Source organism: Calidris pugnax, unplaced genomic scaffold (assembly GCF_001431845.1).
Source record: "Calidris pugnax isolate Ruff unplaced genomic scaffold, ASM143184v1 scaffold111, whole genome shotgun sequence".
Lineage (NCBI taxonomy): Eukaryota > Metazoa > Chordata > Aves > Charadriiformes > Scolopacidae > Calidris > Calidris pugnax.
The window spans coordinates 2065671-2093518 of NW_015090872.1; the positions used below are offsets into that span (position 1 = coordinate 2065671).

Sequence of the window (27848 nt, forward strand, 5' to 3'; positions counted from 1 at the left end):
TCTCCTCTGCAGATGTTTGAAATGCAGGAGTTTTGGGGCACAAGTGCAGGACTGTTGTCTTTTATGAGCACGTGGTTCTGAGCCCGGCCCCACTTGGCTCAGTTTCTGTTAAATTCTCCAGCCAAGGAGAAGTGCATAGTTTCAGCTCAGCCAAGTGTTTGTTTTACAGGAGTTGAAAAGACTACAGGGATCATTTTGGCAACAAAACTGACTGTTTTTCTAAACAAAAATCATTATCTTCTCAATCTTGCTAATAGTGTATCTCTGGAGTCAAGACACAACAACCCAGAAAACAAATGAAGTGGCTTTACCCGCCTCCTTTAGCTCTGCTCTGCTCCTGACCACAGAAAGGCAGTTTGTAATCCTTATCAGTTAGCCCAGTCACCATTTTGCTCAGGTGGTATGGATTGAAATGAAAAAAAAAAAAAACCAAACTGGTTTTATTTATTAAAAGTTGTGTATTGATTAGCTAATTTTAAGCTATGCACATTTTGAGGGCAAAATGTGCAGTTTGTGGTATGTGCTTAAGTACATCCCTGGATCAGGGCATCCTGTGTGCTGCTTGCATACACTGCTTAAAAATCTTTGCTAAACTGGAAGATGACAGTCAATGCATTTGCTTTTTTTTTTTTTTTTTTTTTCCTTTAGGCTGGGGCCCAGGAAGTTTTGAAATGTGCTCCAGATTTATTCTTCATATTAAATTGATCGCTGTTCCTCAGGATTGTTTCCATTCTGTCCTCATCTGAGTTGTTCATGCCCATGGTGCATGTGGAGGTCTGGCTGAGCGGCAGCAAATGCAGCCATGCATCATCTGTTTGGGCTAGTTTTGGCACAAAAGGACCTTTCCCGTGCAGGTGATCTCTTCTCCTTAGAGGATGCTGAAATCGAAGGAAGCCTCTCAGAAGCTCTTGAACAAATAAGAATAATTAGTTCATCTGAGGTAAGTGAAAAACTGTCCTTAATTAATTTTTCATGAGATTAAATGTATTGTTTAAATAAAAAACTGAGGACAGGGACATGCAAAAATTTAAGTTTCTAAAAAACTTAAGACTGCCAAGCAAAGTGTAAGATTTAAAAAAGTGGTAACCAAATCCAGTTCCCACTAACTGGATTTCCTTTTAAGATCTTTTAAGTTCATCTTTATCAGAATTTTTATTAAATAGTTATTTAAGGTATATTCAAGATTAATAGGAGGTTACCGATACACTGTATGTATAGTGTATATTCTGTTTGCAGCAGAAAGTGTTCTGAATGATGGCAGGCTCATGGATTTTGGTAAAGTCTTTAAAAGTGTTGTCCAAAAAAAAAAACCCAGAAAAGCTCTTTATTCTTCCTACTTCCAGTCTGCTGAAAGGAAGGGAAAATCTTTTTTGAGCCTTAGGATATTCAATTAGCAACACATACATATTCTCATAACTCCACAGAAGTGGCCCTTTCTGTGGCATGTGATTTTAGAAATCAGTTTTGGCAATGTGCAAACCTCTGACTCTCAGAACATTGATCACAGCATTGCTGGTTGTAACAAGAACTGACTTGTCCGTCAGGACAGCCACTGTGCACGGGCTCTTCTCTGGTTGGTTCTTTGACAGCAATTACATCTGCACAGTCTTTCAGAATGTTAATCAAGTTATTTTGGCCATTGCCTCTGCTGTTTGTGCAGTCTCTAACTGCAGATTATTAGGAATTTTAGACGAATTCCCTCTAATTTGTGTAAGAAGATGCCTGAATTTGCAGACTGGTGTTTGTAAAAATCATTTTGTAGCATTAAGCAGCTGAAGCATCTGCAGAGCTTCATCATCCCTTTCCTGCGAGCTGCTGAGCAGTGATTCCCACCAGAGGGCTCTGGAGATCGGGGAGCTGCTCCAGCCCTTCCCGAGCAGTCTGGATTTGTCAGAGAGGTGCAGATTTTTTCCCCAAATGTGAGGAGTTTCACAGCAGCAGGGACAGGACTGCTCTGCTCTCCATGTCCACACACAGCCAGCAATCATGATGCTCACTAGGGCTTTGCTCTTGGACTGTCCCAGCCAGTGCTGTGAACTTGTTCACCTCTTTATCAATAGGTAATCTTATACAAAACAAAAAGCGTGTTTTCTTTTTTTAATAAATTAACGGACTTTTCAGTCGCATCAGTCAAAGCTTGTAGAGGGCTAGCTGTGAATAAAGGCAGAGAACTGCTTTGAGAGTGACCTATTGTCTTACCACGCTGCAGCGTGAAGCCCCCAGAGCTGCACTTCTGCCAGTCAGTGTTGAACTTGGCTCCAGCCCTTTAAAAATTATCTTCTTTGATTTTTAGGGTGGAATAGCATAGGTTAGACTAAGGGACAGTGATTGTGTATTCTGGGTCTTTTAAGTTGTAGCAAAGTGCTGCTGTTTCATATCCACTTGGCATCTGTGTCCGTGATTACGGGGAATTACAGGATTTGGGGATAAAGCCTATTTAATTAACTTTTATTCATGTTACATTGATGCTGATTGAAACTAACTATGTTTATACCAGGGACTGGACGTGATGTTAAATATTTGGGATCCTGCATCTGGCTCTATATATGTTGTGGGTATAACAATTCCGGTTTCATTTTTAGGATGGTTATGGGAGAAGAGGCCGGTGTAAGTGCTTCTAAGGTGTGTGGCTGCAATCCCTCATCAAGAAGGCCATGCTTCAAGACAGGCTATTAAAAATCATATGATAACATAATCCGTACCTTTACAATAGTGAAATTAAGACCTAAACCAGTGAATTGTCTATGGGATGACTAACTTCTCTGTTTAATCACACTGAATGTTCATTGCAAAGGTTGAAATGAGAAAACGGACACTGGACAGTTACAAAAACTTCATGTCTTCAGGCTAATTTTGTGGGGTACTTGAAACGGGTGGGCATTCATTGGCAAACGTCTTTTTGTTTGAACCAGGACTACCAAACCAACGACAACGACCAGGCTGTGGTGGAAATCTGCATCACTCGCATCACCACGGCCATCAGGGAGACAGCGTCCATAGAAAAGCATGGGAAAGCCCTCGTGGCTCTCTGGGAGTCGTGTCTAGAGCACAACCTGAAACCCTCAGGAAAAGATGAGGACACACCACATGCGAAAATTGCATCTGACATCATGAGCTGTATCTTGCAGGTAAGACTCAACTGAAAGCAAGGGACTGTAATGCATTCATTGGCTATTTGGTTTTATTGTTTAAAATGCAGTTGTACTTCATGTTTTCTGAGGGTGCGTGGGAGTGGTTGCATTTCTTTAAGAAGAATATGACCCCAAATGTTAACATATATAATTACATGTATATGGTATCCATTGCAGTGAATCAAAAGTTTTGGCAGCTTCCTTATCTTTAGAAGTGTCTTGACTGTTTAGTGCCAGATTTCATTAATTCTCCATTAACTCTAAGTACTTACATTTTATGTAATATTAAAAAGGGAGACATAGGACTATAATTTTCTGTGTTTACAGAAAGATTCATTTGAAAGCACTTAATATGAGGGAGGAGGTTATTCTTTTGACTTGTTCTGGGAGGCAGTAAAATGCCAAAGAGATTTTAATGACATGAAATGTAGGTCATTGGATATGCTGTCAGTAAGGAGGATCTCCCTCAACATTTTGATGGTAAAAGCTGAATTCAGATACAACACAGAAAACTGACTTCTGAACTAGAACCTGACTGCTACTACTTTAAATAAAGGACTAGAAAGAAGTTATGCTCTGGCGGGAGTGTTGGAATAATTTCTTAGAATATTTTACTAAATGTTGGAGGCAGCAACAAGATCAAAAAGGTATTTAGGTCCCAAAAACATTTGCCAAAAGGACAGCTGAAATTGGGTCCTATTTAAACAGTAATATATGAACTATCACTCCCTGTGAATGCAGGACTAAATAGACAACATTTTAGTGTATCACAACCTCTTGGGGATAGGAATGGGCTATTCCAAGGCTTTCTAAGAAAGTAAGCTGAGGGTGAAAAGCCATTAAAAGGGGGAATCTGGTATTAAATCAGAGTGAGTTTGGGGTTTGTTTGAGGTTTTTTTGGTTCGTTCATTTGTGGGTTTTGAGTGAGTATGGCGCTTTTTTTTAGCCAGGACTGCAGGCAATATCATTCCTTGTTGGAAAAGGAGTATAATACAGTGAGGAGAGCCACAGAGAAACCTGTGTGCACAGGTATCTGACTGGAAGCAGAAATCGGGGTTGTTTCCAGAGTTTCAGCTGTGGGTACAATTCATGGGGACCAGCTCCATGTCAGATGGAGAAATAGTTGCTATGAAGTGCCTCTCTAGACAGATTGCTCTGGGATGATGTTTGCAGTGTGTCTGCTGTTTCATAGTTGCTTTCTTTACCTCTGCATCTTAAATCAGATGTGGGGTTTTTTTTTTGTTCTTTCATTATAAAAATTCTAGTGATGATGGCACAAGTACATGACTGTCCCATGAAAGGTACTGCTTAGCCCCTTGTAGAATATATTGTTCCATAGGGTTGTTGACATTCCTCATCTAGTTTGGCTGAAAACGTTTAAAGTCCAAAGGAAACAAAGAAGTTCAAATAAATCCAAAACATCAATGCTGAATTTGCATCAACGAAATTTTACTTTACAGTGGTTAGTTCTGTGTTTACCCCTGGTCTGTCACTCTGAAGATACACAGAAAAAGTATGTTATAGCAAAATATTAAAGAAAGGGAAAAATCTCCTATTCTGAAGCCCAGGTCCTTGTTGATTTTGGTTTGGGAAGCATAGAGGTTTATTCTAGCCAGACATTTCATCAAGACTATGGATGAGGCTTTGGAAGACAGCTTCTGCACTGCACTGGCATTCCTGCACTGTGATCCATAAACTGCGCCCCAGCTCAGGGCACAGCAGTGTCCAATGAAGGTCAGTGGTGTATCAGGGGGTTGTGTCCCATCTGCCTGTGCCCCAGTGCAGGGCACAGCAAAGTGTCCAATGAAGGTCAGTGGTGTATCAGGGGGTTGTGTCCCATCTGCCTGTCTCTGTGAATGACAAGCTTTGGCAGGCATCACACTTTGTGACAGGCAACACGTTCCTGAAACTGTTGCCTAATGTCCTTTTCTGTCTTTTGTTCCTGGAGGTGACGCAGTCACTGGATTTGGACACCAGTAGGAGCACAGTTTAAACTTTCCAGACAAGAGATCGTACACTGTAAAATCATATTTTGTCTTTGTGGTACTTTAGAAATGATATTTCATGAGAATACTAAAGAATGCAATGGCTTGTTGAAGTTTTCAGCTTGTGCTGTTGGCAACTGTGTGCCTAAATCAAGCTAGCTCATATCCAAATGTTTTAGGGATTGCACTGTGTTGCAGACCACTTCAAGAAAGGAGTTTGTTGAAATGAAATGAGAAAGCTATGAAAATACATTTACTGCTCCCTGAAACAGCACTATGATCAGCAAGTTCCTTTTCATATAAAAAAGAGGGCATAAAATGAGTTTTTATACAATACGTGAGGGATAGTTGAAGTAGTAATGAATATCTGACAGCTGGGTTGAATCTCACAGCATGTTTCTGTTGATATTAGCAGCAGGGAGGTCCCCTAGGTTTGCAAACATCACTATATCATATAATTGAAATCTGTTTCTCATTGTCACCTTCACATTTTCATAAGTGTGCATTCATGCCCTTATATTTGTAATGGAACAAATGAAACCTTTCTTCTTCCATCTGAATTCAAACCTTTTCTTAACTAAGTATTTTATCTTTATTGTAGGAAAAAAAAAAATAAAGTTGTTCTTTAGAATTTTCTTAGATCTTTTAAAGCACAGTCAGAGGGCAAAACCTTATCTTCCCATTCTTTCTGTGTGGAGTCCCAGAGTATAATTTGGAGGCAGAATTTGGCTCCTGCTCAGTAGTGCCTCTCAGCTCTCAGCCAAGTATAATGAGGCATTATGATGATTTAAACATGCTGGTGCATAAAGCTCTACTTGTTTTAAGGGCTTTTCACATTAAAGACATGGGGTTTGGTCATATGGCAGTGGCCATGATGAGCCATCTTGGCACTTAGGAGTTGCTGCAGCCTGTTCTTCCTTGGGGGCTGGAAGAAAGGCACTGTTTTGGAGTGACTACAGCACTCCACTGCTTGGAAGGTCTCTGTTACAAGGAAAAATCCTCATAGTTGGTTAAACTTGGCTCTTGTGCATTGGTTGAACAGCACAATGCAGTCATAATTAGGGTCAGTCCTGCTCTCTGTGAGGCTAATGGCAAAGGCAGTTACTGCTGATGGAGGCAGAGCTGGTCTAGGAGGCAACCTAGTAGGGTATATGGAACAACAGATTTGGTTTTCTTCAGGTCTAAATTTATTTTTTCAGTGCTGCTCCAGAATGAGCATGTGTTAAGTCTGATCTGCCTTTTTTTGCAGTTTTGTTGCTTTCCACAACATCTGGGTTCCAGTGGTTGCTTGTGATTTCAGATGCTAATTAAATATAATCATATTGCAGGATTATTTTCAAAAACAGTGATGTACTCCAGTTTCAAAGAGATATTCACAACTGAGTGAAGATGAGAGAAAAGCACTGATTAAGGAGGCTCCAGAAAGGATGTAGGTCTTCAGTTATGCATAAACATATCCTACTTGTTTCAAGGGCAGTTACATATGGGAAGTTATAGGGCAATATATGTGTATAGTCTGTCCACACAATTTCACATGTACAAATAGTTGCAGAGAACCTTTTCTGACCTTAATGTCAAAACTTAACTGTATGTTCAGATACCCCCAAGATCACTAAATCTAAGTGACATTTTGAGCACAGAAGTTAGCTGTCTTGAAAAATTTCGGTTGATCCTGATGTTCAGAGAAATTGACTGAAGTTTAAGAATCATAGAATAGTTTGGGTTGGAATGGACCTTGAAAGGTCATCTGATCCAATCCCCCTGCCATGAGCAGGGACATAAAGGAGATCTAAATTATTATTAGAGAAAAATTGATGATTAATACTAAAGCTATTATCCTGTGAGCAAGTGTCCCAGTACTTGTGCATACTCTTTTCCTCATTTGACCAATTTGCCTTTGATTTAGTCCCAGTGGCTTAGCCTGAGATCCTGCTGTGGGAATAGAGGGGTCCTTTCTTCACATGGCCTCTGCCAGCACAAAGATAGAACAAAACACACTTTGGTGTAGATGAGGAGAGCTATGACTTGTGCTGGGGAAGATTTACCTGTGCTTGAAATTAAGCTTCCCTGAGCCTTGATGCTGTGCCTGCGCATTGGGCTGCCCTGCTTGGGGCTGGACATCAGAGTGGGACAGGTTGCTGGGATGGAGGACCGAGAGGCAGCAACATGTCTCTGACTGCAGGGAGCAATATCTACCAGCCAACAGCACAAATGACTGCTCTGAGGTGTTTCCTATGCTTTGGGATGAAAATTACCTACTCTGTGTGGACGATGGATACAGCTTTTGCTGTATTCTCTGAGACCACCAAATGCAAGATATCTTGTTAGAAATGTTACAGCCGCAATTAACATTTAGCTAGTGTGCTTAATATCATGTTTTCTCCTCTTGTAGAAGACAAAATAGGTGTATTATTAGCATCTCCTTGTTCAGTACTTTTAAATTTTCTTACTCTTTCTTTGAGGTCTGCCTTCAGTGGTGTTACCAAAACATAACCTTTCTTGATGTGTTTTGCTTTTTTACCCGGTTGTTTTGATTTTTGTTTTTCCACTCTGATCAGCGTGAGACTTTATTTTAATCATTTTTTTTCAGCTGCTTATTTTTCAGTGGTTTTTCATGTGTTCACAGAATTACAATCGACCTCCAGTAATGGCCTTAGCTGTCCCAGTGGCCGTGAGATTTCTTCAGAGGGGCAATAAGGAACTTTGCAGAAATATGTCAAGTTATCTATCCTTGGCTGCGATCGCTAAAGTGGATCTGCTGGCTGATCACACAGACACCATTGTCAAAAGTGTCCTTCAAGGTATGAACACACTGAAGTTTTGGGTTTAATCCTGCAAAATGCCCACCATTAAATTAGTTAGTCTGTATTAGCCATATATGCAAACACGGTATATGTAAAAACATGCATGAAGCATGTATGTATAAAGCATACATATGGATGTACTTATAAACGTGATAAAACATGTTCGATGCAATCTAATAACAGACTATATCAAGGGATACCTTTCAAGAATATGTGTATTTTATGAATGTTGTTGGCTATGGAAATTTCATTACAGATTGGATGACCTGTAGGGCAGGAAATACATCTGCACATGTTAGTGTACTGTACTAATGGACTTCAAATTATAAGCTACGATATGAGACACTCGTTACTGGGCTCTTATCCTTTCTATTAATGTCACTGGCAATACTCCAAGATACAAATGGGGATGAAATTAATCCCATTCTGTGGCAAAATAGTCAGATGTAAGATATAAAAGCTTTGTAGTGGTTCTTTAATTTTGCCTATATTATTAACTTTACATCGAATATCATTGCTAAACTCTGTACGTTTTGCTTTTGAGGTTTAAAAAGCCAAAATTATTCATACCTTTACAAAAGGAAGTCTAATTTAGATGAAGTAGTAAAGTTCACAGTATTTATTGCAATACAGTGCTTCTGCAGTAGTAAAATCACTGGTGTTTTGGTTTTTGGGTTTGTTTTTTTTTTCAAGTGCAGATAACAGCAATAAGTAGGGATAGCTGTATAATTATTCCAAGAACGTTGTTATGAAAATGTTAAGCCCACAAAATATATGTGTGCATTCTGTATTTATTAAAAAATATAAATGGAGTGTGGTTATTTTTAGAGAGAGGAATGGCTAAGCTTAGAAAGTAATTTTGATGTTAAGACATTATGGTAAGGGTTTGCATATTTCTGTCTCCTTTGTTTAAGGACAAATGTGTGATAAATATCTGAGCTGTGTGATAATACTAATTGAGTAGAGTTCAAGAACAGAATATTGCTAACAACTTACAAAGCCACATGGATAATTCTTTTAAGACTTGTGACATTAGTATTTATGAGTTAATGTTGTGCGTTGCCACTTGTAATACAGTGCTATTAACAGAAAGAAATAAAGTAAAACAGGTTTCTTGGTATAGTCATAGGGTTAGGAAAAGTGGTTAACGCCCACACTTGAAGGTTTGTGACTGTTCCTGCTCTTTTTTGTGTATTTATGTTATTCTACCAGCAGATGTTGCTGTGGACATCAGGTTTGGAAATTGCAGACTGGAAGAGGGCACTCCGAAGAGGCAAAGGGTTTTGTTTAGCGTAGTGGCTTAATTGCACTGTACATAATTCATATTTCAGGCATGAAAAGGTTGGTTTGCATCAGGCTAAGAACCGCACTCAGTCTCTGAGTGTTTGCTGAAGGGAGAAGGGAAGCAGGAGGATAAGCTGCTAAGGATGGATTTACAGAGCAGCACGGAGACAAAGGGCCTTGTTCTGGTGCTGCACAGACAGGGCTCAGCCTCATGGCACCATTGAGACTGATAGTAGACTTTGGCCGGTTGCCTGCCAGTGTTTGAGAGCTAACTGAGTTTTTTGATTACTTGGGGCAACTGTTTGGCTGCATAATCAGTTTCTTATCTTATTAGCTAAAAAAGAGCTCTTTAGAAAGAGTGTTTAACTACTGTGTTCCAGTTAGTATGAACTCAGCTTCTAAACATGCAAATGTCTGTACATTTGTGATGCTGACAGGCCCTGCACTGACACCTTCCATCAGCATAAGGGATCAGACAGATTTATTCCCCTTTCCAGGGGACAGCAGCAAAACTACCCTGCAGTTGTTGCCATCACCTGAGAGTCCCACAGCTGTTCCACCTCCCAGAGATGGATCTTGCATTCAGGAGAGGCTTGTTAGAGGGCAGAACTGGGCTTGGCAACTTACTCCAGGTGTGCGTGTCTTGTGCTTGCTCCTTCATTTCCACATTTGTAGTGCAAGAGCAGGGTCGCAGTGGGTTTTCCATATTTGGAGCCCAAACTCCCCCAAAATACTATTTACTTGGTGTGGAGTTTTCCAAACAGGCGGAGTAGCTGTCAACAAAGAAAAATATAGTTAAACTAGGAAGGGAAGAGAGAAGCATGCTGATGGAGGTGACTTGTGATGCTGGGCAGGAGGGGACTAGACTGTGGGAGAGCTTTGCAAGTCCACAGAGGTGATAAAGGAAGAGCAAAGCAATTGGAAAGAGGACAGTTTTGCAGCTGAGTCAGTGAGAATGAAAGGACTGGCTTTGCATCTGGTCATCTGCCAAACCAGAATAAAGATAGGAGAAGGCTACTTCCAAGACAAAGCATTTCAGGTATGAGGTACAGTAAGAAAAGCAGCCAGAAAGGACTTGTGGTAATCTTTTTGAGGATTTTTCTTTTTCTGCTGTGTTTCATGGACATTTGTTTTTGTTTAATGGAGGGCACTGTATGGAAAGAGGATTTGAGAGTGGTTTCGCCCTTGCACAATGTTGGGACCTCAAGGGTTTTTCTTAAGTCTGAAGGTCTGTTTTCTGGCTGACAGCAGATGAACAGAGGTAATTTTCATTGTTTTGTAGTTAAGGTTATTTGCACCTATTATTCAGTAAGGAACTTTTGTCATACTTAGTAGTAAGTATTTATAATTTAGATACATTTTTATTGCAAGGTATATAGGAGAAATTCCAGCAATTGGAGCAATTATTTTTACCTTAAATGAACAGTGTTGGCAAGACTTTGGAGCAGATCACATCAGGTATGAAGCACAACCCCCTTGAATGGCACAGTAAAGTGGAAATTACCTTATATTTTTTTCTTACTACTTTTATACCGTGGAAGGAGGGATCTGGTAGCTGCATCGTATTCAGAAATAAGCATAGCGGCAACATGTCAAGAAACTTTTCAGAGTTCAGTCTTAGGACATCTGTAGAGAATGAGAAAAAGAAACATGTGAATAGAGCAGAAGGGTGGGCTGCTTCCAGCGGAAATAAGAATTGCTTTGAATAAAGACATTCTCCATGATAACTTGTTCAGAGGCTTCAACAGGTAGTGAATAATCGTTCTTGTCATAAATGGTTACATACCCAGAAAATAACCATTTATCATTGTCTACTTCTGCTCTGTTTTCTACATGCAAATCACCGCCAGTGTCTTGGCTCTCTGCATCTGCTTCTTATGCAATATATCCAGCCCTATATTTTTTTAGATGTTGGGTAAGCTTGCGAATGTGAGCGAAGAAAGATGCTGCCATCAGTTCTGCCTTGTGCAAACCTCCTGTTAGCATCAAACAACTTGGTTACTTTGGATATTTAAATGTGTCTTAAAACTGAGTACATCCTTCTTGGATGGCCAACATTATGCCACAGGGTACTGACTGGTGTTTACTTGAGGATATCTCAAAACCAATCCTTCCTTCAGCCTCTGAGTGCCGTGCTAGCACAGCCTTGGGTCACTGTGTGTGTGTCAGCATGTCAGAGCACCTCTTCTGTACAATCCACCACGTTCATGTGGGAAAACTCCTACAGTAGCAGATCCTTGCACATAGCAGCATTCACAAGAGGGATTGCTATATATAATGGGCCTTTAATGCCATCTCTGGCTAATGCTTGGATTTTGTCCTCTGTATGAGATGTTGATATTTATGTTCTTTTCCTATTAGCAGCTAAAATTGTGTGGTTGAAAACATGGAAAAATTCCCATTTGGTACTTACTTTCAGAGTTTCAGTTCATGAGAAGCATGGAAAGTTTTAGTTTAGTAAAGTATCTTTATTTACAGAACAACTTTACAAAAATAATTTCAATAAAATTAATACAAAGTCAATTTACAATATAATACAGCTGCATTTTCTCCAAATGTAACATCAGATTATGATGGGGAATATTACTTTTATATGTTAGGTCAACTCGTGGCATAAATAACGTTTAAACAAGGAGCTAGTTCCCTTATAGTCTACAAATTACTAACAACGATTAATAAACAACACATTTCTTGGCTTATGTGGTTCCTCTGTAAAATTCACATCAGCGCTATAAAGGCCGATGACTGGAGGAGCCGGGAAGATGCGCAGCCTTGTGCGTGTTCTGCAGAGACTGGTCAGCTGGGTCCCCAATGTGTTTGTTCCAGCAGGGATGCCAGGAGCACCGCTCAGTTCAAAAATGTCCACAGTGGCACTCATACATCAAAACCCACTACGCTAGAGAGACAGCAGTCGCCTGACCTCAGGAACAGCTTTTTCAATGTCATGCCTTGATGTGTTGTTTTTCAGTGTTTTGCCAAAACAGCAGGCAGAGATCAAATCCCATCTCCATAGTACCTCATTTTGTAAACTTGCAATGTTAATCTTTCTTGGGAATTCAAGAGACACTGGCTCCTACGGCTCTGTTTACTTTTGTACGTATTGGTGTTCAGCTTTTCATGAAATACGTTCTCTGCTTCAGAAACTGCCTGGCCAGAATTTAAGAAACATACTGGGCTCCTCCGTACGGCAAAACTTCTGTGACTCCCCACCCGATGATGTTGCCCCTGATGCTGCATGCATCTTCTCCAGTCTGTGCTGCAATCTCTTTGGCACTGAGCACTCTGTCCCACATGTTAAAGCCAGTTAATTTTCCAGAGAAGGCTAAAGATTCGTCAAATCCACCTCCAATACAGCAGCCGTTCTTTTCTTGACCAATCTGCAAAATCCCTCCGTCTGGAATGGTATGAGCGTCAGCAATGTCTGAGGCCGTGGCTGCAAGCTCTCCCTTCACCCACAGAGATGCAGATCCATTTTCTGAGCTCCAGGCACCGCAGAGATGGATCCACTTCCCAGGAACAACTACATTTTTGACAGCTAGCTTGTGCTGGTCACCGCCAACAACAAGCACGACAGACTCCCGGCTGAGATAAAGCTGGATTTCGTATGGATTGAACTTGGTTCCATAGGAGAAGACAATAGTTTTGTCCAAAGCCTCAGTCACCTTCACCCAGATACAAGCAGTAAAGGAGTGAAGGGTCATTCCAGCAGTTGGGTGAACGCTCCCAAATATCTTTTTTGAACGCATGGGGAACAGAATTGCTGTTTCACACCCTGAAAAAGTTAGAAAGACTGTTAGGAAAATAAAAACTGGTCTATTTGTACATGCAGAGTTAGGACCCTTGACATATGCTCACTCACGGGCTTCTCAAAGGAATCTGAGAGCTCAGCTCATCCCGTGGGATGTAGGATGCCTTGGAGAAGCTGTCAGATCTGATGGGTGAATTTGCCTGATGTTATGGGAATGGGTCTAGGGGCTAATCAGGCTGCAGGAATAAGGTTTGGCTCTTCCCTCGCTGCAAAAGTAGTATATTGTGCAGGCCTGTGCTGTGCAAAGTGGCGTTTAGGTTTAATGCTGCCCATCTGCCCTGGTGCTTGCCTTGGGAAGCTGGGCTTCCCCAAGGGTTTATGTGGGACAGGCGCTTTCTGCTGTGATGTGCCTCCTAGGAGAGCTTCTCTTTTGCTGGGTCACCTAGAGAAATTAGCACTCTACATTAGCTAATTGTGTTGGGTAGTCCTCTCTCAGTTTCATTTAGGTCTTGTTTTAGCCTTCATGTTTTTTTCCAGTATGGAGTGATGCAAACAGCAACATTATGGTGAAGGGATAGGTTCAATGATCTATCAAACAGCAGGCTTAGACTCCATGCCGTTCCTGGGGCAGTAGTGTGAGGCTGATGCTGGGGGAACAGAGCAATTACAGTGTCCTGTGATTGTCCTGTGGATAACTGGGGTCAGGGGCTACTGAAAAGCAGGCACAGGGAGCATTGGCAGAAGTGTGGTGAGATGTATTTATTTATTTATTATTTATTATAATTACTTCCTTTTCTGACCCTGCCTTTAGGGCTATTGGTCAGTAACTTTCATGTGCCCTGGTTAAGCATGGGGAATATAGAAGATGAATGATATTTTTAAACCAGTTCATCTCTCATCCCAAATTAATCAATATGTTGATATTAGAAATCAAATTAGTTAAAAGCACTAACAGAAATTTATGGAAGTCAGAAAAGTAACTGTTGACCACTAAATCCAAGCCATTTTTGATATTCTATGTGCTGTTCCCTAGTCATATATAACTTAATATTCTAAGCAAAATGGGGAAAAACCAGCCCCCTTCTACAATTAAGCTGGTTCATTTCCTGTTTAAACAGGCTAGAGGATCTAAAATGTCTAAACGTGTGTGGAAATTTCTGCTTCAGTGAATGAAGGACTCTTTGTGTCCTCCAGGATTGCGTTGCTGTGTTATTTCACAGGCTGCTTCCTTTCAAGGTTGAGCACATTTTACATTTCTTCATTGGCCCTTTGAGCAGGGGCAGGAGCAGCGAGCAACTGTTGGGGATACTCCTTAAAATGCTACTTAGGAATGCTATATTGTGAAAAAGCCTTTAATTTGCAAGCTTTCAGGCTTTATTATCAAGGCCTAAACAAAATTAAAAACAGCCTCACTGAAGAACAAAAAGTGTGATTAGAAAATCCCTCAAGAGTATGGCTGGCAGTAACTCAAGATGTGAGAAATTAAAGTCAGTTGCTAAAAATTCCCTTGGAAAAAAATTTCCAGAGAGAGACTCTGGAAGTACTTAAAATGTATCCTTTAAATTAAAAAATAAGAACATTATATATAAAACCACGTATGAACCTGTGGAAATAATCAGAATTTCCACTGATAAGACTGAGATCCTTAATGCTGATTGAGGTTTTTTATTCTCACCTAGTGCAGAGTAGCTGATTGAGGGGCTGGCCGTGTTACAGGAGCAAGATAAAGTATGAGATCATGCTTTCTGGAAGGCAAGATTCATGTGTTTGGGGAAAAAAAAAAACAAAACGGAATATGCAGTAAGATCTGTAAGATCTACTCCCAGCACACAAAGATTACTAAAGTGTTGTGATAAATGGAGTAAAGGCAATTTACTTATAAAGCTGAATCCATGCCCTATGTGAAAGGATAGATCCATGTCTGATTGGTAAATGCTTCGGTGTAAACTCTTGTTATGCTGTGTTTGTGTCATAATAGGCTTCTGTAAGTTGTGGCCTTTGCACGAGCCGTTACAAGAAGCGCCCGCTCTCGCTCACCTGTGCAAGAGGAGTGATGTGAAGGGTCGCTGGCGAGGCCTGGTGTAACTGCCTATTCACACACACCCACGGGGTTCCATGAGTGTAGGTTTCTGTGGGGTTTTTAAGCTGCAGTAACTTATATTTGTGGAAAATACTGTCATTAAAGACATGTCAACATTTAGAAGACATACAGTGATAGCTATCTGGTAGGCAGAGTTATGTTCAACATAGTTATGTAGTGCATGTAGCAATTTTGCACCCACATTTTAAATAGATGGGGGTCTGCTCTGCCATACTCAAGTTGCTGTAGTTGCTTTTTGGGTGTCATAATACAGTGCACAGAAAAACTGGTCACCAAGTCCAACTGTTAACCCAGTACTGCCAAGTTACCACTAAACAATGTCCCTCAGCGCCACATCTACCTGTCTTTTAATTACCTCCAGGGATGGTGACTCAACTACTTCCCTTGGAAGCCTGTTCCAATGTTTGATAACTCTTTCAGTGAAGAAACTTTTCCTAATATACAATCTAAACCTCCCTTGGCACAACTTGAGGCCATTTCCTCTTGTCTTGAAATTTGTTCCTTCTTGTCATTAAATTTGAGAGATGAGTTCATCTTTCTATGGCCACCTTGCTTGCTGACTGCTGTCAATGTTTTGAAAGGGAAAATTAAAAACCTCCAAAATACCACACCACAGTGTTATTAATTTTTCCATGCTTGAGGAAATATTCTGCCCTGACAGTTGCATGCGGTGAATGTGCTCTCCCTGCTGCGGGATGTGTGCTTAGCTCGTTGACATCAGTGCGGTGTCCTCAGATCTAGCTCTGCTCTCGGGCAGTTGGAGTTGGTGAGACAGAGACAGCGCTTAGTTTAGGAAGAGGAAGGAGTGGGTACATGCATGAAAAGAACAGGAGAGGTCAGTGACTAGTGCATTTGTGCAGGAGTTACCAAATGTGAAGGTAAAAGGTAAGAGAACATAATTTGTATGTTTAAAATGTGTTTGCTGCTCTCTGATAACTGTTTTGATCTGGGAGAGCCTGCAGGAGGTGGGATCCTAATTGAGTGGCTGCTTTATCCTGTGTAAGGACTTTGATTAAACCCTTCTTTGATCCCACGTTTGAAAAGCTCAGACCTCTTTTTTGAGAAGAGGTAATGGGTTTCCCCCCGGTATGCTCAAAGCTGCTGTGCTGCTCATAAGATTGCTTTGGAGTCATGAGGAAGAAGGTGTTTAAAAGGATTGTTTATAGGAGGCATATTTGGACAGGCCTACCAAAGAGAGCTCTCCGGTAAAGCGCAGCGCACGTGGACTTACCTGCAGGCAGTAGGTGCTGAGCTGCCCATTTCTGCGATGCCTTCAGTTCAGCTCTGGTTTGCTGTAGCTCTTTCCACAGAGAGTTCAAAATGAGATTGTCTCCTCTGGTGGGGCTGAATTTATCCTGCTGAAAAGCTGTCTCCTGAGCCTCTGCTTCAGATCTCCTCAGCCAAACGCTCTCCAGCTGGCCCAGCCGGCTGGACACATTGTGGCTCAGCAGCACAACTTGCTCAAGAACCTTTCTTTGCTCAGACTCATGAAGCCTCTTGTCTTCTTCCATTTGGTCACTGTTCCTCACAAGTGCCTGCTCTACCTGTGACACGATGTGGGAGGTGACTTTCTCAACCGTGGCGGCAAAGGTGCCTGCAAGGTTGGTGGTGAGCTGGCTCAGCTCTGCTTTCAGGGTCTGCAGGTCCACCTTCAGCATCTCATCCATCGCCTGCAGCATCATGTTCTCTTTCATCTGCGAGTTCTCAAGCATGATGAAGAGCTTGTCCCACTCGGTGTGCTCTCGCTGGCAGTCGCATGAAACAGCTGGAATGGAAGATACAGATGTTGCTATTTCTTTGTACTTACATTTTTAAACAAAAGGACAAAATCTGGCTCTGGGCAAGGCTTCCGCGCTTTATACTGTCAGTGTGTTTCCCTCTATATCAAAACAGAAAAGTAAAGTAGTGTGTATTACAGCAATTCTAAAACTAAGGGTCATCAGCAGTCTTTTGCAGAAAAACTGAAAAATAAAGAGTATAAAGTAATTCCAGGACATGGCATCTAAGTGCGTTAGCATTTGCTGCCCATAATAATCAGCTGGTACAAGCACAAGCTTCTTCCTCTGGAAAAAAAAAATATTATTTTTGTAATAATAACTGTTACAAGAGCTAAGCAACAAAGAATGTGCAAATTTAGTTTAAATGTACTTACTTTCCTCAGTACCAAGAACCGGACCTTCAATCTCATTATCCAGATTCACGTACATGAGATCGTAGTCGTCATCTTCATCCAGAACAGAAACAGAAGCTCTGAAAACACAGAAGAGCGTAAGCAGAGAAAGTATTTCTTGGGGCTGCATTCTGTAGCTGCCTCCTGAAAATAGCGGGGCTGTCTGGAGCTGGAGTCTAACTCGGACTTCAGCAGGGACGAGACTGCGAGTGAGACGCAGCGAGCCCCTAATAAATGCTCCGAGCGCCTGGGCTTGAATGAATGAGCAATGCTAGTGCCAGTGTTGTAATAAGAGCACTTCTGACTGTTGGTTTTGGCCGGGAGGAGAAGGGGGCGTGCAGCTTGCTCAATTCCAGCCTTCCAGGTTTGCGCTGGGGGGAGACGTACTGACTCGCGGAGGGGAAGAAATGGGGAAAGCTGCTCTTGCGAGCGGCCGCTTCCCCTCCGAGAGCAGATTGCTGCAACGTGCAGCGATGGGAGGGTGAAAGCGGGGGGATGAAATCACTGCCTACAAGCACTGGCCCCATAGGTTATGCTATTTTGTGCTCTTTGTGGAAAGGAAAGTGTTCTCTGCAAACTCATTTTGTAGTTGGTACGTGCCAGGGCTCTGGAGGGGATTGGTAGAAAAATAAGCATACCTGGAGTTACTTTGGATACACGTGTATGGTTTAACCTAAATATTGTGGCTTTTTTGGTAGTTATGTATAAAAACTTCTATTATATACTAGCAGTTTACTGCTTTAAGCAATACAGGAGAACTCATAAAGACAGCTTGTTAGAGTTTTACATTTCTAGCCCTAATTATCACTAGCAATATCATAACTATGTGGCTAATATGTTATTGCTAGCATCTTGTTTTGGGAGCATGTAGATTAGTAGCTGTGTGATTAGAGTTGTTTCTGTTAACTTTGAAAAAACAAAGCAAGGCAGACTTGGATTAGCCATTAATCTAGTGCTAAGTATTATTGTTATTGGTCTTAATCTGTTTTAGATTCTGGAAAGCTTATCAGTTTGATGAGCCACTAATTATTTCAGAGATACATTGATTAGGCGAGATTAGGGGTAATATGGTACAAATTATGTATCAGCTACATATTTTGGGGGTTGGGGTTGTTCAGTCTGGAGAAAAGGAGGCTGAAGGGGAGACCTTATTGCTCTCTACAACTGCCTGAAAGGAGGGTGTATGAATGTCATGTGTGAATGTCAAAACACCACTGTACAGTTTCGAGAGCTCCTTCTGTTTGCGGTGTGCTAACAGGGTCCTTTTTTTTTTCCCTTTTTTTTTTTTTTTTTTTGGTATCCAAGCTCTTTGGGTTGGGCAGAGCAGAGACCAAGCACAGGGCAACCTTTGCAATCCATGTGTGCAGGGAGTGCAGCCAAAGTGTGCCCGGGGCATGGTCTGGGGACAGCTGGGGCAGGCTGGCACCATCACAGCCCGTGGCTGGGACTGCCTCTGCCATACGTGCCTCCTCCCTGCCTGACTGGCAGCCAGCTGTGCAAAGCCATCGAGTGTCCCCAACTGTACGTTAGGCTCTGCCTGAATTGCATAATTCCCAGTGTGTGGTCTGCTTGGAAAGTCTGAGAAAATCTAATCTGGAAAGTACTGGAGGTAAGGGTCGTAGGGGAAGGAAGAAGGAAAGAAGGTAATTAAGAACTGAGTATAATGTTTTTCCATTCTCAGACAGCAAACATACTTTTCAGGCGTTTTGTTTAGACTGAGATAGTTGAAGCAAGATTTGAAAGAAGTTAATTACTTGGGAGGGGGCACAGTATTGCCTCTGAGCGCCCAAGCTCTGAGAATCAAAAGGCTAGTGAGCTGCATGTGCGTAAATCCCTTAGAAACTGAAAAGGTGTGACAAACAAATGGCTTGTGCTTCATGACCTTTCTTAAGTTATATGAAGAACAGACACGAACTGTGCTATCTGCTTGGATTGTTTACGAGTTTGTATACACAGGTTATTCAATTAAAAGCAATTCCACATCAGTGAGGTCACTTAAATATACCTCCAAAGCGATGGGGTTGATTCTAAGTTGCCTTTGTTTTCCATTTATCTTGGTTAGTGAATGTAAACCCTGCAATATTTGCTGAAGAAAACTGCCCAAATTTGAGCTTGTACGAAGTATTTTTGTCCAGAGTAGTTTCATGGCTGCAATCCGTCATGATGTGTCATGTCAAATTACATCGCTCCCCTAATACAGCCGATACTTAAAATGGTTATTTTCTCAGATTGAATAATTAGTCTTAGTTTCCAGATACCCTCCTATCTGTGATATCCCAGCTTAGGCAATAGCATGTCTCAGGTCAGTGGCCATCTTTCCTCATTTAAAGCTGGTAGTTTTCATTTGCCTCTGCTAAATTCCTTCCCTTGACACTTTCACAGACAATGAATTTTGCCTGTCCAGGAACATGGGAATTTCATCTTTTGCAATTTTGTCACCATTGCTGAAATTTAACTGGAGCTTCAGGGCTCTCCTCCGTATGGGCAGAAAACTTCCAGTGGAAACTAAACGTGTGCAAGTACAAAGAAAGGACTTATTTTTCTAGGTGCAAAATTATCCGGAGAAGGAAATAATTTTAGTGTATTCAATTACAGAATTTTTCAATTTCAAACTCAGATGTTAGTCTAGAAAATTTCAAGTACATACGTTCTATCACTGTTTTGGTTCTAACCTTGGGTGAATTGGTGTTTTGCATGAATCCCACGGTACATTAGTGACACTTGTAAAAGCGGTGACACTTTTTGTAGATTCCTTTGTAACATCAGGAAGAGATTTGCACTAAGAATGTGGCTAGAAAATGGCCAGAACTAAACAGCTTGCTAATGTCTTTGGGGTAATTTATCAGCAAATATCTTTCCTTTGCAACTGGCCTTTGTGCTTTATGTATAGAACAGAACAGGACAGAAATTCACCATGTCCATGGGACTAGGGGTGGGGTCTGAACCTTGCCTTTAGAGTGGCAGTGGCTGTACAGAGGAGGAGGATGGCTAATTGCTGGAAGCCAACTATTCTTAAGCAGAACAAATGTTTCGAGATAGGATGCAGAAGTGTGGCTGGCTGAGCAGCATGGAGGCGCTCCTCCCAACCATAAGGACCCCTTAGGGATCATTACAAGCTGCTTGACTAAGAGTTGTCTGAACCTGCAATGAATTATATGTTAGTTACTTGGCTCAGAGGTGATGTTGCAAGACCTAACAGTGTCTCAGGGTGCATTTTCTGTATCTGGCAAAGGCACGATGTGGTCCAGTCTGACCCATATATCCTTTTTCTACCATCCATGAAGTGACCTGCTTATCTTCCAAAATTGGAAGGCTCTGATTTAAATGGGAGAAAAAGCAGCAGGCCAGAGAGCTAGTTCCTATTGGAAACCAAATCCAAAGAGACCATAAGGACTTTCAAGGGTTTACAAAAGGAGCCATGCTACACTGCAATAGGCAGATGTTTTCCATATGTTGCTCAAGTGAAACTTAAATATATCGAGGCAGGCATGTACAGCAATGTGAAGTTATATATTTTGGTATGAGCCTGGGCTTCAAATTGAATTATGCACAGACATCTTAAGAGAATGTGTGAGAGAGGGTTTTGCATATCTTTGTCTGTCTGCAGTTGACTCTCTCTGGCTCCTTTCTATTCCTGGAAATGGCATCCTTAACTATTTATGTTCAAATTTACTGTCATGCATGTTTAGTTCTCTTAAGAACCAACTATTCTTTCCATATGCTGCTTATTTAATTTGAAAGTCTGAATCTCAACAAAGGAGAAATACAGCTTTTATGTGCTTTCTAGCCTTCTTTTTTCTTTTTGTTTTTGTTTTTTATGTTTTGTTTTGTTGTTAATTTAAATCACACTTAGTTTGGTCTAGGAGTCAACAGAGCACCATCCAAATCTGAAAGCTCATTAAGCAGTCTTCTCATGATATTGTACTTGAGAATGAAAATTGTAAGTAATAGGATTTTTATTTTTTTTTACACCTATGGTCTTATACCTGGAATGATTTGTACTATTTAGGTTATTCATTTGTCTTCTTGGCCCAGTATGTATTTTTCTCCAGTGTGTTTTATGCCTCCCTGTATTTGTACTGATGATTCTTAAAAAGTGGTGTCTCCAGGGGTGTGCTGATTTTCTAGGGCTCTCTCTCATTATGGGATATGGACATACAGAGAGTCACTGGCCTTTCATTTGCTCCTTTCTAGGGAACTCGATGCTGCTGCGTGTCCTTCCTGCTCTGTACGAGAAGCAACCACAGCCCATAAACCCCCATCTGAGGGAGCTGGTGGCACTGATGGCTCAGCTGGATCAAGCCGAACAACACCACCTCCTCAGGCTCTTCCAGATCGTAGCCAGGAAAAAGGAACTAGGGGTAAAACTGTTTGAAAGATCTTACTGCTAAATGCCGCACCTCCTTTTGGAGGAGTTTATTTGTTTCAGATGACTTGGCAAGGTCTGTCTGCTAGCTGCTCTCCGAACAGTGAGGAGTCCCATAACATGCATGACAGTGCTTTCCTACGCTAATTCCCCATGAATTCTTTAATTTCATTCCAAATTCTCCATCTAATCATAAAGAGAACATAACAATGACTCTGCTGGACGAAAACATTCATGTTAAACCAGTTTTCTACTTTTCTGGCTCTTCCTCTGTCAGCAGAGTACGAATTTGCTTAACTATGTTTCTATTGGAATATATGAAATGTATTAAATTACATATCAAGGAAAATAAAAATGAGTTAGGAATTGACTAGGAATGCTTTGGAAATTACATGTCATTGACAGCACCCAATGCATTAGAACAAGGCACCAAACGACCTGCTTTGTGAATTTATGAAATTCATAAAATATTTGGAAAAGAAGAATCAACAGTAGTTAGTATCTTTCCCTGGGTAGCCAAGGAAACTTTACTATAGTACACAGTCCCAGACGAAATAGAGATACTTTTGGAAGCAATGGACTCATCAGCTGGAGGGGGCTGTTGTACACCGCTGGCTATTTTGGGGTTCCATTCTGGAGCTGACATATCTGAAATTGCTTGGTATTATCAATATTGCTATTATTATTATATTACTACTAACAATTTATTCAGCCACCCTGCCAGAGCGGTAAGTATCGACTTGATAAAACTGATAATCCTCAAAAAAAATCCCACCCAAAAACCAGAACGGGTCACTTTATGCCACATTTCTGTGTTGAAATATCTTTTACACAGATGCAACAGTTTCTCTGAATCAGAGGTGTATTAGTGTACATGTGTGTTTATCTGAAAATAATCATCCAGTCAATAGTTGTATACACTGTATCCTGTTTGTAAAGTGGTTTTAAGGACTAGATCCTCAGCATCTTGAAAATTGTGTTGTTACAAAAAAATGACAACTTGCCTAAAGCATTTTTTTGTGCAGTGAAGATCCTGCATCTTATTTTTATCTCTCTTCCAGATATTAACCTTGTCATGTTATTTAGTTTCCAGTGGAAACCAAAAATTTCTACTAGTACTTTAATTTACTGTATCATTGGGGAAGGCTAAGTCCTGTGTTGTTTTAATCAAAAAAGTATAGGACTGGCCCAGAGCAAGGGAAATATTTTGGTGAGGGTATTTTTTTGTCTTTTTTAACAATTGGGCATTTCCTTACTTATATATGCATAACTGCAATATTTCAAGGATACAGCTTACTCCTGTTCCATATGTTGAGCTGAACTTTGATTGACCTCAGCAATAGCTCTGTGCGAAGGTCAGCAAGGGTGGAAAACTATTTTACTAAATCAAATTCTAGTGTTTTATTTTTATCACTCCATTGTACAGTACCTCTTCTGGTAATATGTGTTCACAATTAAAACAAATATACACAATTTGCTTCTGTCTGATTTTTTTAATAGGTGCTGAAAGAGTGTATTCCATTTCTATTTGGACACTTGAGAGACCCGAACCATAGTGACATTATTCTAAACATACTTATAGAAATAGCTGGCTATGAACCAACAGCCTTAGCCTCCTTTCTTCCGATGTTGAAAGAAATTGGTGAGAGTTTTCCAAGTTTGATTGGGCAAACAGCAAAGATCTTTGGAGCTGTTGGACATATTGATGAGGTAAGTTTAAAAACAGAAGTCGTTGGTTGGTTGTTTTTGGAGTCGGGTTGGTTGGGGTTTTTTTCTAAATCTTGTATAAAGTAATACATCTAAGTATTCCTTTCTTCATGAGTAAGGAGACTGCATTACCAGAACATATTCCTGGTCGTAAGACCATGTGAAATCTAGACTGTAGTACTTGTATGGCTATGAGAGCAAGTACCCTAAAAATCAGATGTGGTATTTTAATGACTGTGACTGTCCTTTGATCTTTTAGCCAAGGAACAGTCAGGTAGTAACCAGGCTCTGCAGAAATGGAGCGTAGGTTAGTGGGAAAGAAAGGAACTTTCTAGAAGGACTTAATGAGCATGAAAAAGATTAATACTTATATTCTTATAACTGTAAAGATAGATATATAAATTGTTATTATTATTTATTGTGTATCTAGTCTGTGCACATATATGTTCTGTTTATGTGAATTGTTTTTTTATGGAATGGCTAAAACTCCTATTTGATAAAAGTACATAATTGTTGCTATTCCAAGGGCTTAGCTAAATTAGATCGCAGTATACCTATACGTGAAATGGAAGGCAGAGAAAAAGAAAAACATATTTTGCACACTCTTTGTATGATATCATATTTTAAATGCATATAGCCTTCAGGAATGTTGTAATCATGCAGTGAAATATGAACTTCCTCGTACAGTGTAAGCCAGATATTTTGGCTTTGTAGCAGTAGTTAACTGTATACTTCAGACAAATGTCTTCATAATGAAAACACTCAGTGGTGGTGCTTGGCTCAAGTCTCATCACAGGAACATCTTGGTTTGGGATCTGAACCAATGGGAACATTACGCATGAAAAGGATTTACAGTGACAGATTCTTAAAAAAAAAAAAAGATGGGAGTTTCATGACAGCATAATGAATTTGCACAGAAGTTTTTGCTATAGTCATAATTCTCCAGTTTGGATGCGGGAGTGATGTTCACTTAATCCAGGTGTTGTGGACAGACCCAAACAGAGTGTACAGACACTGTTGGGCAGCTGTCAGGACCCAGAGCCCTCTGCTCTCCTCAGAACACCAGCTCCAATGAGCAGCCCAAAGATCCCCACGTCCCCAGTGGAGAGGGATGCTGCTTGTGCAGATTCAATGTTAGCCTGTCCTGCTGGCACTGGGAAATGCCCAACAAGACCCATCTCACCCTGCTCCTATACCTGGCTCCTAAAAACACAGCCTGGAGTTGATTACCACTATTAGCTTGTGAACTACCTGTTTGCTCAAGACTGGGTGTCCTGGGGACACCAAACTGGTCAGACTTACCTATCACATATCATGACTCTTGATGAGATTTTATTTTCATTCCCAGGTATGAGCTTACATGTCTTTCACCACTGTTCACAGATGTTTTCTTTCCACATCAAATCATGGTTCTCTAATGCAAAAATAATGTTATGCTGAATTCAAAAAGTTTCTGGTAAATAATTCCAATTTTTATGGCTGTGACAAAACTAGATTATATAGCAGAAAATGAATGGTATGTAATAAATTAACCATTTGCTGAAGTGCGGCACTGATGCCTGCCATACAGTAACCTGGATAATTAATTTCAGCAAAGAACTGAATCCCACAGTTTCCATGCCCTTTCAGTAGTCCTGAGGCAAAACTTGCACTAAGTCAACTGGAGTTTGTCCGTGTCAATGGTGACGGGTGTCTGATTGCTGTGGGTACAGCACAGGAAGATACTATACTTGCTATTTATACTGATCTTGAGCTTTATATTCATTTAAAATGCAATTCATCTTATAAGAATCAAAACCAGATTTGGTTTGGCTTTGTAAATCTTATTTCTGTTGGGGGCAGAAGCAAAAATCACATTTGAAGACTGTGAGCCAAACGAAGTTTGGTGTTCTCTCCTTGTTTACTTACATGTCCCCAGCAAAATTCACCTTTATAAGAACTGCAGTTGACCAAATTTAATTCTGTGTTTAGTACATAAGAGTCAACATCTCCTAGAAGCTTTACAGTTTATAACTAGCTAATCCTCAAATTAGCATAGCTGGGATCAGAGTTTAAGGATTTAATTCAGATTCTGTATTTTAGGGTGTTGTGTTGAGGGTGTTTCTGAGGCTTCTTTCCTGCTGTGTTCTGCTACTTAAAAGGGACAGAATTTATTTCACTTCTTTGGTTTTGTTACTTTTTTATACCAAGAATAAGCAAGGAACCAACTGCACGTGCTGTATTTCATATTTTGTTGGAAATTATGGACTGCAGCAAAGTTTACAATGAAAACATTTGCAGAATGTTTACTCCTCATACATTTTAATCCATTGGTTTGTGTGCATACTACCAAGTGTTACAGGCGCAGCCTGGGCAGCCTGCATTGAATAATTAATCTCCAGTCTCTCTCTTTTAAGTGTCCAGTAACTGGCATTATGTCCTGTGTCATGTGTCTTATTTTTCTAAGAAGCTGCAAGCTGCTGCCCAAGCAGCAGACTGCATTTGTTGGTCCACAACTGCTTGGGGTTGCAGCAGACCAGACATGGTGCCCAAAGGGTCCTTGCAGCTCTTGTGTGTTCAGTAATACAGTGGGTGTCTCATACTCCTCCTTTTCCCTTGTAAAGGTTTTGTTTGCTTTACTCCAGCAGCTTCTAGTGCGGATCTTGCCCGCACCCTATCATGAGCCAAGAGATTGGTCATGTCTCTGGATGTTCCCATGAAGATCAAGGTTCTTGAAAGGGAAAAAATGCTTTTTTGAACATGCCGCGAATTTCACTGATGTATGGAGCATCACTCACTGCAATGCAGACAATCAGCCTGCGATAAAATAAGTAGAAACACATCTGGCATCATAAAAGCTGGACGGATCTTAAAGGCTCGGAATATAACAATGAGTGCACCCACAAGAAAGAACTAAAATAATATTCTCATCTATAAGCGTAACTACTAAGTTACAAGCATTGCTGCAGCCAGTTAGTTTATTCAGATGAGGTCCAAATAGAAATGCGCAAGCGCAAAATGGTCCCTGCAGACACATGTGCTGCTGATGGTCTCGCCTCGCAGCCCGTCATGGCAATGCCTTCCTGGAAACCTCTGTTGTCACTTCTCCCCCTCCTCCCTTTCCTGTAACGGCGCCGTGTTACAGATATGCCACTGGCACGTACTTATAGACGTGCATCAGCATCCCCTTCCCCGCCAAGCAAAACAAGTGGGAAATGAAACAGTGGTAGTGTTGGAATTTTATTCATTGACATTTTATTTCACTGGGAGGTTTAGTTGGGGAAAAGAGGCAGCAAGGATTGAGGCTTGGCCCTTTATGGTATAGATTGCAGATACGAACAGAGAATCCTTTCTGCTGGTTTCTAGAGGCAACCTCTTGTGCTTTCACTGAACTGCGGTCTCCACCTTGGCAGTTCAGGCAGACCCCTGGAGAGATGAGAGGTTTGGCTGAAAATAGATCCCTTCATTTTAAATGTTACCCCCTTGTTTATACACGCCACTTCTGCTGATGTCAGGGACAGTCTCATGGGTGAAGTTGAAATCAGAACTTGTGCCTTAACCATAAATTTGCGCAAAGCAAAACACCATCTTGAGCCAAAGGTCAATTGAACATTTTAATAACTTTTTTTCCAATAACTGAACCAACTGGAAACTGGAGTTACTTCTGAAAGCCTTGTGATCTCTCTTTGTGGTCTCCTGAGCCTGATTTTAAGATAAAGCAAAATACTTCACCACACCTCATTGCTTGTGTTTAAGATCTTCACCTACTGGCAGATGTAGTGCAATAAAATGCAAGGGATGGTTATGAAAAAATATAAGAATACATAAAATAAGCATTGTTAAAATAACAATGGGTTATGTATATCCAAACGGGCTTTCTGAAAAATTTTGGATAAAAATTGTGGGAGGAATAATGACTGCTTTCATGTTGAGCTATTTTGCTGTAATTTTGTTTTGTATAACAGTTACATATTATATTACTCCGTCAAGTTTATTGTTCTTTTACCTCACTCCAGGCGAGTAGCAGCATTTCAGCATGGCTGGAGACACTCCAGCTGGATCAAAGTGACATGAAAATGGTCAAAACTTCTCTTCCAGTTACGTCTGCTGCACAGTTTGTTTAGGAAACAAAAATGTGTTTTAAATGTTAATTGAGCCTATGTTTATCTCTTGGAGGGAGGATTGTCTTCCAAATAAACTAGTGAATATGTACCAAAAAGTCAATGTCTTTCAAACCATTGAGAAAAAATCTCATTCTGCCACACCAGCCCAGGCGAGGATGTAGCTGTAGTTTTTTCCCATATGGCTGAAGGGAAGCAATTTGTCTGATAGGCTTTTCTCATTTATCTCTGTCATGGCACGGTGTAGCGGATCCTCTTTTGCTTAAAATAAGTTGACTTTTTCTTCAAAAAATGTCTCACTTGTGATGCTTGGGCCGTGTTCTGCCAAAGTCCCCCATGTATTTTTATGGCCCAGCTATACTTGGAATCAAACTTTCAGCAATTTTTCCTCTCCTGTTACATGGTCCCAGAAGAGCCCAGGTAATAATGCTATTGCCCTGCAGTTCAAGGAT

The 27848-nt window shown here is 40.8% G+C and overlaps 2 protein-coding genes across 2 annotated transcripts in view; one reads left to right on the forward strand and one right to left on the reverse strand.

The window, feature by feature from the left end:
• VEPH1 (ventricular zone expressed PH domain containing 1) overlaps nt 1–27848 on the forward strand; it is an 82995-nt gene that overhangs the window by 4956 nt on the left and 50191 nt on the right. Inside the window, exons 2-6 of the mRNA XM_014945814.1 lie at nt 649–940; nt 2913–3128; nt 7743–7917; nt 21418–21584; nt 23090–23299. Of these exons, the coding sequence (XP_014801300.1) occupies nt 803–940; nt 2913–3128; nt 7743–7917; nt 21418–21584; nt 23090–23299 (906 nt within the window). The 5' untranslated portion in view covers nt 649–802. The remainder of the gene's footprint in view (nt 1–648; nt 941–2912; nt 3129–7742; nt 7918–21417; nt 21585–23089; nt 23300–27848) is intronic.
• On the reverse strand, nt 11653–17605 carry PTX3 (pentraxin 3). The gene is made up of 3 exons (XM_014945815.1): nt 17206–17605; nt 16285–16818; nt 11653–12976 (listed from the first exon to the last, which is right to left on the reverse strand). The coding sequence occupies exons 1-3, from the start codon at nt 17351–17353 to the stop codon at nt 12363–12365; spliced, it is 1296 nt and encodes a 431-aa protein (XP_014801301.1). The 5' UTR covers nt 17354–17605; the 3' UTR covers nt 11653–12362.

Coding starts and splice junctions, on each gene's coding strand:
- PTX3 (XM_014945815.1), bottom strand. CDS start 17,353: ATGCAGCCCCAAGAAATACTTTCTCTGCTTACGCTCTTCTGTGTTTTC. Junction 16,819..17,205: donor GGTTCTTGGTACTGAGGAAA/GTAAGTACATTT, acceptor CTTCCATTCCAG/CTGTTTCATGCGACTGCCAG. Junction 12,977..16,284: donor TCAGCACCTACTGCCTGCAG/GTAAGTCCACGT, acceptor TAACTTTTTCAG/GGTGTGAAACAGCAATTCTG.